Source organism: Canis lupus, chromosome 1 (assembly GCF_011100685.1).
Source record: "Canis lupus familiaris isolate Mischka breed German Shepherd chromosome 1, alternate assembly UU_Cfam_GSD_1.0, whole genome shotgun sequence".
In the NCBI taxonomy this organism is placed as follows: Eukaryota; Metazoa; Chordata; class Mammalia; order Carnivora; family Canidae; genus Canis; species Canis lupus.
Window position 1 is genome coordinate 17,277,786 of NC_049222.1, and position 14,054 is coordinate 17,291,839.

Sequence of the window (14,054 nt, forward strand, 5' to 3'; positions counted from 1 at the left end):
GGCTGGCTCAGTTGGGTCAGGAGTTGAACCGCCACATTGGGCATGGAGCCTACTATTAAAAAAAAAGAAAAGAAACCAAATCTCCTTGAAGAAATGGTTGGCTGTAGGGCTAGAGCGGGGAAAGCACAGAATGAACCAGGAATATACCAACAGAAGAAGTAAGGAAATCTCAATGACGAGACCTTGTAATTTTCAAGATCTGAACAAGTACCGACAACTTTTACTTTTTTATATACTATAAGGTTACAAAAGTACAGAATGTGTGATCTGACCTCAGATACCATCTCACTGAGGGGATCCTATTTTGAGGTTCCAGAAGACCCCTAAAGCAACAGAGAAAGAATGTCAGGAGGTATATGAGCCATAAAAATGTACATAAAATTCTCTGTATTTGTACATTTATGTGGGAAAGGGCTCACCGCTGGGATGCGATCGTCAGGATAATGATACTGACAAGCTCATCTTCCTGTTTTCGTATTTGAGAGTAGGGACACAGGAAAGATGAGAAGATGTCTGTGGTCAAAAAACTATTTAATGCCCAAACCTAGACGTGGCTAACACAATACCTCTTTCCAAATGGGCAACATCACAAACCACGGAAGTTACAATAACAAACAGATTTAGAACTTGTCCTCAAAGAGCTTTATGATTTAAAAAGACAGCTAAAACCTGCCCATAACAGAACAATAATATCAACGTTAGAAATTATCAATTTTATACTGGTTTCTCTGTATGGAAGTTAACAATCCTTTCTAAATGTGGCTGCTCTGGGGCTCCTGGTGGCTCAGTCACTTAAGCCTCCGACTCTTGGTTTTGGTTCAGGTCATGATTTCAGGGTCATGGGATCAAGCCCCATGTTGCACTCACGCTCAGCGAGGGGTCTGTTTGTCCCTCTCCCTCGCTCCTCCCCTTACTTGCATGCTCTCTCTCAAATAGATCAATAAATAAAATCTTAAGAAATAAATAAGTAAACACGGCTGCTTTTGCTCTAAAAAGAATGATCTGGTAAATTATTTTTAAGTTATTACATCTCTATCAATTTTTGTGGATTACCTACTCCAGATTTTTTTAATTATTTGACTTAATACTGGATTACAACAAATTACTTAAAAAAAAAACTCAAAAACCACTGAAAGTGGATACTGGATTTGTATTTGTAAAAATATATACATGCATTAGAGAAATAAAGACACTAAGCTACTAAATAAATACCTAGCATAGCTGGAACTATGTTTTTGGGTTTTGTTTTTGTTGTTGTTTTTGTCTTAAATATTTTATTTACTCATGAGAGACACAGAGAGAGAAGCAGAGACACAGGCAGGGGGAGAAACAGGTTCCCTGCAGGGAGCCTGATGTGAGACTTGATCCCAGGACCCCAGAATCACGCCCTGAGCCAAAGGCTAATGCTCAACCACTGAGCCACCCAGGTGTCCCTGGAACTATGTTTCTGAATCTTGAAGACAAAAGATCTTTGTTTTGATGAAGAACCCCATACAAAATATTTTTTTGTAAAAATTTTTTGGATGGGAATTCAGAAAAAAAAAATCAGAAACAATTATTGAAACCGAAACAGGCCATTTTAAAAGAAACAGCAGTGAATTATCCTGACATAAATTTTTAATTCATGCCAGGTGGGCTTGCTCCTAACTCCACATCTTTTCTCCAGAATAACTGTACTAGTAGGAATAACACTAAAGCAAACTGGTGTATTGCGGTTGGCAGAATGTGTTACATTATCCTCAAAATTATCTCCCCTCCCCCCCCATGTGCATTCACTCTCAAATAAGTAAAAGCTTATAAATAAATAAATAAATACATACATACATACATGCATGCATACATGCATGCAGGTGGCATAGCAGCGTTTGTGCAGCATGCCCCACGTGAGATACAGCTAGCTGGAGGAAGGGGGTTCAGAGAAATCTCAGGAGCTGCCCGACAACCGAGGCTGGTGCGGATGCAGCTCTGCACATGAGAGTAATCATCAAGCTAAACGGAGAATTGCCTAAACAAAGATAAACAGGTGGGCTAGAAGGTATGAAATGCATGGTGAGGGGGCAGGCTCGGGAGAAGGAAGGAGGCGTCAAGTCAGGTCGGACACCAAGCTTTTGGTGGCAGCAGAGGCTGGGGACAGGCTCCGGTCTCCCCATCACACAGCCCCAGAGCATCTGTGAGTTATCCGAGAAGCTGAAACACTTGAGAAGGGGCTGGGTTTGGTGGACTGGAATGCAGGCAAGAAACCACAGCTAGAGACAAAGATGTGGAAGTTAGCTGCACATGTATATGGGAAGTGAAGCCACAGAGTAATTGAAGTTTCCCAGAGAGACGGGGGGGGGGGGGGCCGGGCAGAGCAGACTGTTCCCAGAACACAAGCCCAATGGCTGCTCCAGCAGTCGGGAGAAAACTGAGGAGAGTGAGCAATATTCAACACTTAGGGTAGAAAATGCTTTTGTAGGAAGACCTGCCAATCGTGTGAAATGCTGCAGGGAGGAAGGGTGGAGGGGTCAGTCAAGGTAACGACCGCAAAATGTCCAGTTGCTCCGACAGTAAGGAGGGGGGCGTGATGAGCGGACACTCCAAGGTGGCCCAGGGAGGAGGACACGACCCCGAAGTGCCACCAGCAAGTGCCTGCTCGGCCATCAGAAAGGCAGGGACAGAAATGGGCAGAGGGTGGGAGATTCGAAGTTTGGGGGTTAAACAGAAGGGAGGAGGTGAAGAGAATTCTCAACAGGAGGGAAGAAGAAAGGAATGGGAAGAGATGAGAAGCCTGCAGGTGGGTGGTCTGCAAGCGCAGGGTGCCCGTCCAGGTCAGAAGGGCACACACACGGGCTTCGGGTGCACGCTCAGCCCTCTGTTCATTTTGCTGCTTTATGAAGAGACTTCTTTCCTTCCCTTCTCCACCTCCCTTTAGTTCTCCTCCAGAGGCTGAGTGAGCAGCACTGCAACTGCAATTTAATCTGATCTGCCTCATTCCAAAAGGCAGCGCCTCAACTTCTTCAATGCTAATCCTAAAATCCTACTAAGCCCAACATTTCCTCTGGATGAATGGCCGCCTCTAATGGAAGTACACGCGCTGCACACAGCCCACCTGCACGCTCGACAGGCTCAGGGCGGGGCTTTACGCTTCCCTCCTCAAGCAAATAGTGTGAGTGTTACATTTCATTCCACCAAATCTGTCTTGGAGCTGTCCCTTTATCTTATATTCTAGACCAATCACTGTCGGATGTGCAAGGTAAAGATAGTTAAAAAAGAAGAAGAAGAAAAAAAAAGATTTTTAATATGTTCTAAGATGGTTACAAAAACCTCAAATGTGTAAGAAATGAAAGCACTGGAACTAGACTGAAGTATGCTCCTGTTTTAGCATTTGTAAAACCCAGTTTGGGTGCCAAGAAAAAAAGGCTTTTCCTAAAATCACCACCTGAGGCTTGGAAAGATAACTACAGGTAATGTATTTATATAGTAGATTAACCAAGTACTGCCCCTTAAGAACCACCCAATATTTGCAATGACTACTGTAAGACGCCATGGCCCCCTTGGGGAGCCTAAAATTGAGATGATCACATACACAATGTGCTACTAGAGCCACGTGTGTTCTGTAGGTAATTTTTACGTGAAGAGACACTGAATTAAGTGTTGTCAGACCAAATAAAGCATCTTTTTGCATCGGGATCAATGCTCGACGATAAGTTCGTACCTTCTGGATGCCAGTGAGGTAAAACAAGTTACTCAAATAAATAGTAACAAGATCATCAAGGAATGCTTAGAACACTTAATTTAACAAACTTTTCAAGGATCTGATGTCTATTAATTACAAGCCAATTCTTAGGTACTTTATACACAAATTCCCCAAGAAAAACGACTCAGTTTTATTGCCTTAAGTTAAAGCAATTAAGATGGTCTTTCTGAAAGCATGCTGTATCTGAACTGAATGACGGATCGAAGTGGCCCGAAGAGACACAGCTGGTATTAGGTGCCTCAGAATGCAATACAAAAAGGATATATCACCTATTTGTATCTAAAAATTCAACCTGGATCTAATCAAACTCCTAGGAATTATGAAATAAAGAGAAGCAAATTAAATAATGTCAAAAGGAAGCAATTACCCACATCCAGAGCTGTGGATGACAAACTACAGGACATGTAACCCAATTATTTCCAAACAAAACAATATCAAGTTAAAAAATAAAATAAAATGGAGAGAAGGCTACTATAGAGTAAGAGATTTAAGTTATACAAAAGCCAAATGCGATGCAGATTCTTTCCGGATCCTGACTGGAACAAACCAACTTTGAGACTGCCGAAATAATATTACAAAATCGTCTTGCTATTTTCATGAGGTCTAATAATAGCCATGTAAAAAAATAATCCCGATTAGTTGATGTGTACTTATTATTTTTTTTTTTTTTGTACTTATTATTTTAAAAAGAGAAAGATTTTTGTCTGTATAAATACTGCAACTCAGATTTTTCAGTGACTGAGTTACAGAGCTTCTTCTGGATCGTTTAAGGAAGGATGAGGTAGGCATCCTTCCCACTACCAAACTCAGGAAAAGAATCACATTAAGTCATACAAATACTCCTAACAGTTTCCAGAAACATCACTTTTTTTTTCTCCTCCTTTCTTCTTTATTTGTTAATTACTGGCAGAGCTGAGTCAAACACACAAGAGCTGGAGGTCCGCCAGTCCTGTGCTCTTCCTTGCACTAACGGGGTGGCCCTCTGCTCTTACCTTCCCGTGCTCCTTCCTCACGTGAGAAATGTAAACATCCCTCTGCGTGAACAAGCGGTCACACTCCCAACACGTCCACCCGGGACTGGCCACTTTCTTGGGTTCCATGGATTTTTTCACAGGTGATGGAGATTTCTTTTCCAATTTCTCTTTCCCGTTCATGGATCTGGTATCCTCTTTGTTTTGATTTGCTGAATTTTGAGTTGCAGGCTTAATGCTCAAAGGCAAGTTTATACCCAAGTTGGGAGGCCCTTCAATACTTTTCAATGTTCCATGCATAGACTATGTTACAAAAAGAAAAGAAATATATCTATCACAAATGGTTACCACTGAGAGAAGCACATGTGGACTATCTTAACACTTTACAGATATTCCAGTATGATTTTATTTTCATTCAGAGACATTGCTTATTAGAGCAAGAAGAAAACCTAAGCAAAATATACACTTAAAAAAAGATAGAGGGGAATTATCCTTTACCGTTGCTCTAAATTATCTGTTTCTGGTTTCAAAGAACTTCTGAAAGCTTATTTGCTTGTGCCATTTTTAAATTCTTAAAAGGGGGAGGGGGAGACGCCTTCTGTATGGAGTCCAAATTATTCCTGGCTGTCTATCCTTCCCCAGTGAAGGAGTGAGTCCTCTCTGTAACAGACTCTTTCTGGGAAAGAAAACTCTTTCTTTCCAGCTCCCCAGAAACGTGTGACTAGGCTGATGCACAAGTAGGTATTCAAGACCCCCAGCCAATCACCTCTGACAAACACCTGACACAAGAGCCAAGCTTTATCCCTCCCTTTCGTACCTTCCATGTTCTTGGGATACTTGCAAAAGTTTGGGTTTTTGTTGGGTTTTTGGGGGGTGATATCAATTATCAATATCCCTACATCCTATCCCAGTCTAGCCCTTCTTACCAATGCCACCCAGGCTTATGGACTGTACACAGTAGATACTCAAAAAGCCTCTTATAGCTAATTCAACCGTTTATCATCATAAACGTAACAGCCACAATAGCTGTCCCACTTAAGCTTACAGGATTCCAAATTCTACTGGGGCAAAATTGGTGCCATCTGATTCTAAAGGTCAGCGTGCTTTGCTTTGTGTTCTAGAAGCAGAGTCAAAAAAGGGGGCAGCGGGGGAGGAAGCAAGGAGTCTGTGCCTCGATGTAGAATTTATCTTTGAACAAAGCCTTCTCATGGGGTCAGACTTCAGGCTTAGTCCTGAACCTACAACCTACGGAAAGGCACATTTCCTCAAGGGCTCTATGTGAATCCCATAGATTCACACTGAAGAGGTCTCGATTCCATATTCTTTCCTAAGTGAGTATTTCTTTCCTAAGTGAGTCAGAAGTGGTTCCCTCATGGTACTCTCCCCATCATACCTTCTCAGTCACGGTCACTTCTACCCAGAAGATCCTTAAAATGGTCTTTTAAGAAGGGCCTGGGAGAATGTCTAATGTTCTTTGGCAAGATGTGATCGTGTGACAGCCAAAACGCCACACGCGGGATTCTCTGCCACCTTGCAGGGCAGAGGCTTTTGGGTTTCAAACGGCCTTTTTCAAAACAGAAGCCAAGTTTTAACCTTTTTAACCATTTAAAACCCAAAGAAAACAAAACCCAAAATCTCTTAGTAAACTTTTCCTATGTTTTCGGCAAATACATTTTTACTAACTAAAAAGTTGAGGAGAGAGTAATGGATTATTCTTCTGTGGGATGACCTTATAGTGCAACACAAAGGCAGCAAAAAAGTTCTCTGCCTTGACAAGAAGGCCACATATGCTAAAATGGGAATTTCTAATTTGCTCGTTCCATCTTCACATCATGAAGTAAAAATAACATCGTTTATTAAAAACAAAGATCTTTTTTTAAATAAAAGAAATACAACTTAATTCTTCTTAATTCTTCTAGAACTGATTTTTCCTTAGGTCCTGTAACAACAAATAATTTAAACGTTTGTAACTTGAAGCTCTGCTTTAAATGTAAATGCCAACATGCATATAGGGATCCTACACAGTGAATAAACCTGCATTTTGGCAGAAGAAATGATACAAATTGGATTAAATTAGACAAATAATGATCTACCTTTAAATGAATATGTATGGGAGGGAAACACTGTTCCTTGCCCTGCTTTATCCTAACTTTCTCCTTGGGAAGCACAGGTATTAGGTCATATAAATAAAACTCACAAGAACTAGTACAGATCTTAAAAATAAAAACAAAAATAGGGTGCTCCTAAAACGTTATCTTTACTCTTACCCATCTCCCAAACACGTAAAGGCAGGAAATTTTAAATGTATAGAACATACGTGAAATGAGAACATAAGTGAATATTCCCACTGTTTTTTGTATCAGTAGTCTCATAAAGGTTCAGATGAATAAAAACAATTCTTTCGTCCTGTGGCCACATGATTTTGCCACTCCTCTTCAGTCTCTATTCTTGGAACCTTGTATTCCTCCAAATTCACTATTAACACAAGGAAGAACCTAACCACAAGGTCGATGACCCCACTTCCAGGTGTAAAAAGGAGTTCCAGAAAGCAAATACCTTAAAAGCCTCTTAAGAAGTAACTTTTTTTTCTTTTCTCTTTTCCCCCCTGTATGAAATATGTTAAAATATTTGGGTCTAATTCCAAAGTCACTACATTTTTATGAGCGGTATTAGGGTTGGTTTTTTTCTTCTTTTTTTCCTGATTGTTCACTAAAGAAGTATTTGTTGTCCGGATAGTTTTATAGTGTTAGTGAAAACCTTTAAAATATCTTAAGAGGATTTTACTGTACTTCAAGCGATAATGATGAAGTGTATCTCTCATGCAATGATTCATCCTAGTAATGCCACAGAGCCACTACCTCAGCCCGGCCACCAATGAGCAGACCCTCCAATGAGCAGACATCAGGTACTCTGCAATAGGTAGCTGTGCTACGTGAGCTCACATATGTTTAACACAGGAAATTTCAAGGATTAACAGTCTATTCATTTTTAACTAAGATGAGACTAGACTAATTCAGAGACCTGATTTGCTGTTGAAATTGACCTTTCTTAGATCCTTTATTAAAAAAGAGAAGAACTACAAGAAAGAAAGATGGAGTTCATGATATCGGGCCCGCTGGTGCTTTCTCTTTTTAAAAAAGTCAAGTCTTTTTAAGCTGAGAGCTGATGGATATTACCTCTTAATCACAAAGGAATAAAATTGCTTAACCTTTCACAGTGGGCACTTAGGAGGCTAGGACTAAGCACTGTCCTTCATGAGCTTACAAGGCTGTAAAGAGAGTTAGGTGCTCCTTTTGGGGGCTGGAGGGCGAGGGTTATCCAAACTGGACATTTACTCATTTCACTAACTGAACACATGCCAGGGACCAGACACTGTGCTGTAGCCAGCACATTTTACTGTCAATTTACATGCAACCTTGATAGGAAGAAAAGACGGGGGGGGGGGGGGGGGGGGGGAGGGGGGGGATCTAGGGACATCAATTATAAAGTAAATTTAGCCACTTAAATAATTTCAAGGGAAAGCCTTCATTTTTCTAAATACACTGATATTTACAAGGAATTAAAACATAATTCATCAGAGTTGGCTGGCTATTTCTAAATCCTATACAACATGGACTGCTCAAAAAAAGTAAACTTCACAGTCGTCATTTTCACATGTACAAAAAAAAGAACCCTACCACTTTCTTTTTCTTTTGGAATAAGGGCATTCATTTGTTGCTCTACATTGATTTTCACGGTATGCACATCAGGGCTCAGGAATAAAAAGCACCAGTCAAGTGAGCATATGATGGCAGTAAATTGCTCTGTACCAACAACCAGCTTCCATCCCTTCCCTTGACAGCATGCATGCTTTCTCCTCATCCGCAGCTCGGCCTTGACTTGTGATCAATGAATGGCTCTGAGATTTACTTAAAGGACACAAGAGATGCGCACACACCTTGATATGATCCATCATGAGTTGCTTCTGTGCATATAAAAGAGAACAGTCTGGACACTTGAAAACAGACACCTTCTGGTTTTCGATGTGTTGGTCAAAGTGGCGATACAGCAGGGTTTGCAGGGTAAATACAGTGTCGCACATGGAACACTTATATATTATTCTAAAACAGAAGAAGTGCGTGGAAATGTCAGTCAGCCCTCATGTCTGAAGCCAAAGGAACCGCTACTTTTACATCGCATCTCAAGAATTCAGGCGGCAGAAGCAAGGAGGACACATAAACATGGTTAAAAAAATAATAATAAAAAATAAAAACAGTTTAGCTTTGAAATAAACTTTGGGAGGCAAATGGCATCACTTGAGTGCCAATCCACCTTAACATTTTGAGTAAAGATGCATTCCACCACATTTGCATTGAAGTCTAAATTAATGACCATTTTACCACTTATAGATCTATCACTGACACTTGTTTGTGCAAGATCTTCACTGGTTACTGTAACAGAGAGCAAAAGCGCTCTTGATTTCTTTCTTTCTTTTTTAAGTATTCTTTAAAAGAGCAAACAAGGACTGCAGCTGGACAGTGGTCCCCGAACTTGCAAAAGAATCTGCTAATGAACTAAGTGGGCCTGTTCAGCTCTGACTCCTGCACAACCTCTTACTTGTCCCAAGTTTTCTAAGTTAGGAGCGACTTTACACTTAAACTGCAGTATTTCTCATATGTCCTCAATACGGAAAGCCATACACCAGTAAACAATTCTACACCCCACCCCCCAAAAAAAAGAAAGAAGAGAAAAAAAGAAAAATTCACAGCACTGTTGCTTAAATACTTGAATGTCTATTGTGCTTAAAATGCTTAAAATGGGTGTACACTGTCTACTACAGATCATTTTTGTACCTGCCTTGCTGCTAGGCAGCTTTCTAAACTAACTCAGGAGACCTGAGCCTTTTGCACATAATCTCTTCTATCCAGCCATCAACACCTTCCATTGAAGCCCAGGCAGCAGGGAGAGTCCCTGGGACTGACCTCCACCTACAAGGTCTTCCCTGGTTGCTCAATATGCCATAGTAGGTCCCCTTCCTTCTGTGACTATCCTCCGGGGAGGCCTAGGGACACCTGTGCCTCCCCCTGAAGAACAGCTAAGAACCCACATAAAGAATCCTAGGGAGCAGCTCAGGAAAATGGCAGAGAAACACAGACTGAAGGGACAAGTCACAGATGGAAAAAAGCAGAGCTGAGATTCCATTTGCTATTTGCACAGCAAAGCCAAAGAAAGGAATGCCTCCTGAAATTGCAGGTCTTTCTTCCCAGAGTCTTTTCAAGAAAGCACTTCTCACTTTGTAGCTCTCGGTCAAAAACTCACAGATTTAGCTTTCTTTTCCTTTTTCCACATAAAATTATATGTTTAATTGGACCAAACAGCACATGTTTTTACAAGGTCTTGACATATTGGTAATGTAGCGCCGATCACAAGCACGCTTGGGCACGAAGGGTATTTTGGAGGACTTCCCTGTATGGCTAGCTCAGAGGAGGCACCCAGAGGATGCATCATCATTAACTGTACCAAGTGTGACAAGGATGTCCATTTGTTCACTATTATAAATAGCTTCGAATTGAAAATAGCCCAAACATCCAGTAATAGGAGTCGTTAAGTAAGCGCAACTATGTCTTTTTTTTTAAACAAATTATGCTACAGATAAGCACCAATGAATGGAAAGAGTCTCGTGGAAATTAAAACAACAGGGGAAAAGACAGTAAATACGATACGTCCACATTTTTTTCAAGGTGAGAAAAGATACAGAAGCTCACACAACTGTCATCGTCACTGCCGGATGATCCTACAAGTATTCTTACTGTTTTGCTTGTCCATAGTTCTTGATTTTTCTGTAATTAGCAGAGAGCAATAAGAAAAAAAGAACAGCCTCAGGAAAACAACAAAGATTTACTAGCTAGGCTAAGAATTTTTCTCAGGCTTCTATGCTTACATATTTAGAAATAACTATTTCATGAAAAATGGCTTGGCCCATTTTATTCATGCTACATTCCTTTGGGGAGGGGTTTTGTTTGCTTTGATTTTGTTTTTTTTCCTTTTGCTGTCCACTGACTAACAAATTAAGTATAAAAAAGGAGATAAACTATTTACTCAAGCATTTTTCTGAGAACAGTTTGCTGGTATGAGATTGGAACACCGCCCCGCCAACTGCTAATGAATATAAAGGGGGAGGGGGTGGCTTCATAGCGGAGAGGCCTGGCCGACACCAGTCTGTCTACATGGTGGAGGTCAGCATTGCCATTAGAAGCTCAGGTAGGCACTACGTGTCCCTGATGGGACACGAGGAGCCTCCTGCCAAGAGTGCATGTCCTGTGTCCAGCTACGAGAAAGCAGTGACAGATGAGGGTCACCCTGAGAACGAGGGGCCGGTAGCCTCTTTCGGATGGCCAAAGACATAAGAGGCGGAGGCGGGGGAAGAGCCAGCAACTGTTCCAGGCGAAAGAACCCTGATGAGACAGGATGATTAAATGCAAACCTGCTCCTGGATAGGACTTTGAATCCGAAAGGAAAAAAAAAAAAAAACAAAACCACTTTTTCACCTCTTAGAAAAATTTTAATGGGACCCTACCCATTGGGCAGTAAGGTAATCAGCACCAACTTCTGCCTGGGAGGGGTGAATGGGGGTGACGTACGTGGGTGACCTTTTTGGGAGGAGAAACAGAACATACTCTAATATTTATGTCGTGCTGCCCCATGATTCCTAAACATGAAAGAGAAAAGGAGAGACAGAGAAAGAAACAGTGGGAGGAAATGTCAGGAATAGAGACAACTGGGGAATCTGGGTGAAGGGATGTCAGAGTCTCTCTCAATTTTTCTGTAGGATAGAAACTATTGAGAAATGTTAAAACGGTGCTCATGTTAAAAAAACAAAGAAAACAAAGCCTGAATAAATGAACCTCACAGACATAAGAGATAGAACATGAAGATGGAGCAAAGTCCCTGACTACAAGGGAAGAAAACCACAAGAAGCATCCAGGCAGGGGACGGAAGACGTGCAGGAAAGGCTCGGGCACGGTGTGGCAAGAGAACAGAGAGAAACACGGTGTGGCTGGATCCCCAGGCTGTGGGAACACTGGGGGAGGTCCTGTCGAGTTGTAAAGAATTCTGAAAGCCAAACCTGTACATTTGATTGAATCCTACCCTAGTTGCAAGACTGAGGGAATGGTTAGATACGCAGACTAAGGGGAGAGGGGAAATGGGATGAGGAGGGGACTAGAGAGAAGAGGGGAGGGGAAGAGGTTAAAAAGAAAAAGGGGGGCAGTGGATAGAAAGCTAAGACCAGGGATCCCTGGGTGGCGCAGCGGTTTGGCGCCTGCCTTTGGCCCAGGGCGCGATCCTGGAGACCCGGGATCGAATCCCACATCGGGCTCCCGGTGCATGGAGCCTGCTTCTCCCTCGGCCTATGTCTCTGCCTCTCTCTCTCTCTCTGTGACTATCATAAATAAATAAAAATTGAAAAAAAAAATATTAAAAAAAAAAAAAAAAAAAAGAAAGCTAAGACCAGGGTATCTGGGTGGCTCAGTCAGTTGAGCATCTGACTCTTGATCTCAGCTCGGGTCTTGATCTCAAGATCATGAGTTCAAGTCCCGTGTTAGGCTCCATGTTGTGCCCAATTTAAAACCCTGAATACAAGAGCCTACTTAGTAAAAATAATAAAAGAAAGAAAGAAGAAAGCTACAAACAAATACCCACACTCAGGTCCAACTTAAAGTCACCTAACCTCTCCAGAATAGTGTGCAACCCTTGAAACAAACGTAAAAAAGAATGGAATCAAAGATTCTAAGCTCTGAAATCACTGCCACAAACCTTTGTTACCACTGACTGAATCCAGCTAAGTGCCAAGCACTGTCCTGAACAAGCCGCACATCTCCAGAAGGTGAACCATTTCACAGCCAGGCTCAGAAACGAGAGACTCTACTTCAAGTTGCACAGAACCCAGGGCCATGGTTCAACCTTTCAACCTCATCTTCATGTGACTCCAAAGCCCTTCACTGTGCCGCCGTTGTAATTCTGTACACACTTTACTTCTTAGAGGCAGGTTCAAAAACTGTGTGTCTTATATAATTCTAGACTCTGGAGTTCTCTCTTTTCCATTTATATGCATTTAGAGTGGCAAATAAAAGGCAGGCACAAAACAGCAAAAACACCTGCTGTTCATCAATTGTCAAGGAAAAGATGAAAATAGACACAAACCTCCATCACCTCAAAATCCAGGAATGGGTGTTTAAAATGATCTGGGATTACCCAGAAAAGATTAAAGAATGTTCACCATTTTAAGACAGCAGGGTAACAAGCCTGACCACATGCTGAAACACAGCACTGCAACAGTGCCTGGCACTTAAGAAACACCATAGATGTTAAATAAAAATCTTTAAAAGAAAAAAAAAAACGGAAGTAAAATCTTGCGCTGTGCTTTTTTTCATTTTGAGGTGCTGGGACTATGGGACTTTATGGCTATATTTTTAGACCTCCATGTAGTCTCTACAGAAAATGGGAGAGGGTTATTTTTCTATTCATCTTTAAAAATCAATACACATCGTGTGCATAATGATAAGGCATTTATTTGCATAACCACCTATTAACCAAATTCTGCTAGGAGATTCCTATACCTGCGTCTCCACTGTCATCAGGGCTACTGATTTGGGGGGCTAACATAAAATAGAGCAGAGTCAAAAGGAAGCTTCTGAATCAAGTGTAAGCCAGCACAGCACAGGAAGGCAGGCTTTACGGGAACCTGAACAGGGAAAGGGGGTGGGAAGAGCGATCCCAAGGCACGCTGCAGTACAGTCGTGACACATGGAGCCGGACAAGCAGCACCTGGTGTCCCAGCCAGGCTGCAGGTGAGGAAGGACTCGCTTCAGCCAAGCACCGTCATCACACTGAATTAGTACAGTTGAGTTCAAGTTCACTGGTTTGGCAGTTTTGTTGTATTTCACCTATATATTTTTTTTAAGTTTTATAGTTTAAAACATAGTAGTTGATGAGTATCTTCAAAGGTGGTATTTATTAAAGAATCACTGCAGTAAAAATAATTTTAGGAAAATACTGGAATAATTTTTCCTATGTGTTATTCAAACCAGGAAAATAATGTTTTACGGTCTTAATCATTTGCTGCCCTGTATTCATTCCCAGGTAACACCTACTATTCCAGATTTCAGTAAAGTTTTATTTATGTATGTATGTATGTATGTATGTATGTAAGTAAAGAACCAAATTAAAAACTGTACTAACTAGAGGCAAGATACTGCTTTGGTGTCTAGAAGTCTTGTCTACTACCTTGAATAGTGAAGACCTTAGAATTGACTGAAGTCCATCTTCAAGGTCAAGATACCAAGTTACATATGGGGTGACCTAACCTG

The 14,054-nt window shown here is 41.4% G+C and overlaps 1 protein-coding gene across 8 annotated transcripts in view; it reads right to left on the minus strand.

Annotated features, from left to right (window-relative positions):
- The window catches only part of ZNF532 (zinc finger protein 532), a 106,579-nt gene that overhangs the window by 23,593 nt on the left and 68,932 nt on the right, over window positions 1-14,054 (minus strand). For 6 of the 8 annotated variants that reach the window (XM_038525889.1, XM_038525887.1, XM_038525888.1 and 3 more), the window contains 2 exons: window positions 8,645-8,807; window positions 4,729-5,010 (listed from right to left, as the gene is read on the minus strand). The exons of the other annotated variants lie outside the window; for them this stretch is intronic. In XM_038525889.1, coding sequence (XP_038381817.1) covers window positions 4,729-5,010; window positions 8,645-8,807 — 445 coding nt within the window. The remainder of the gene's footprint in view (window positions 1-4,728; window positions 5,011-8,644; window positions 8,808-14,054) is intronic. 8 annotated transcript variants of the gene reach the window in all.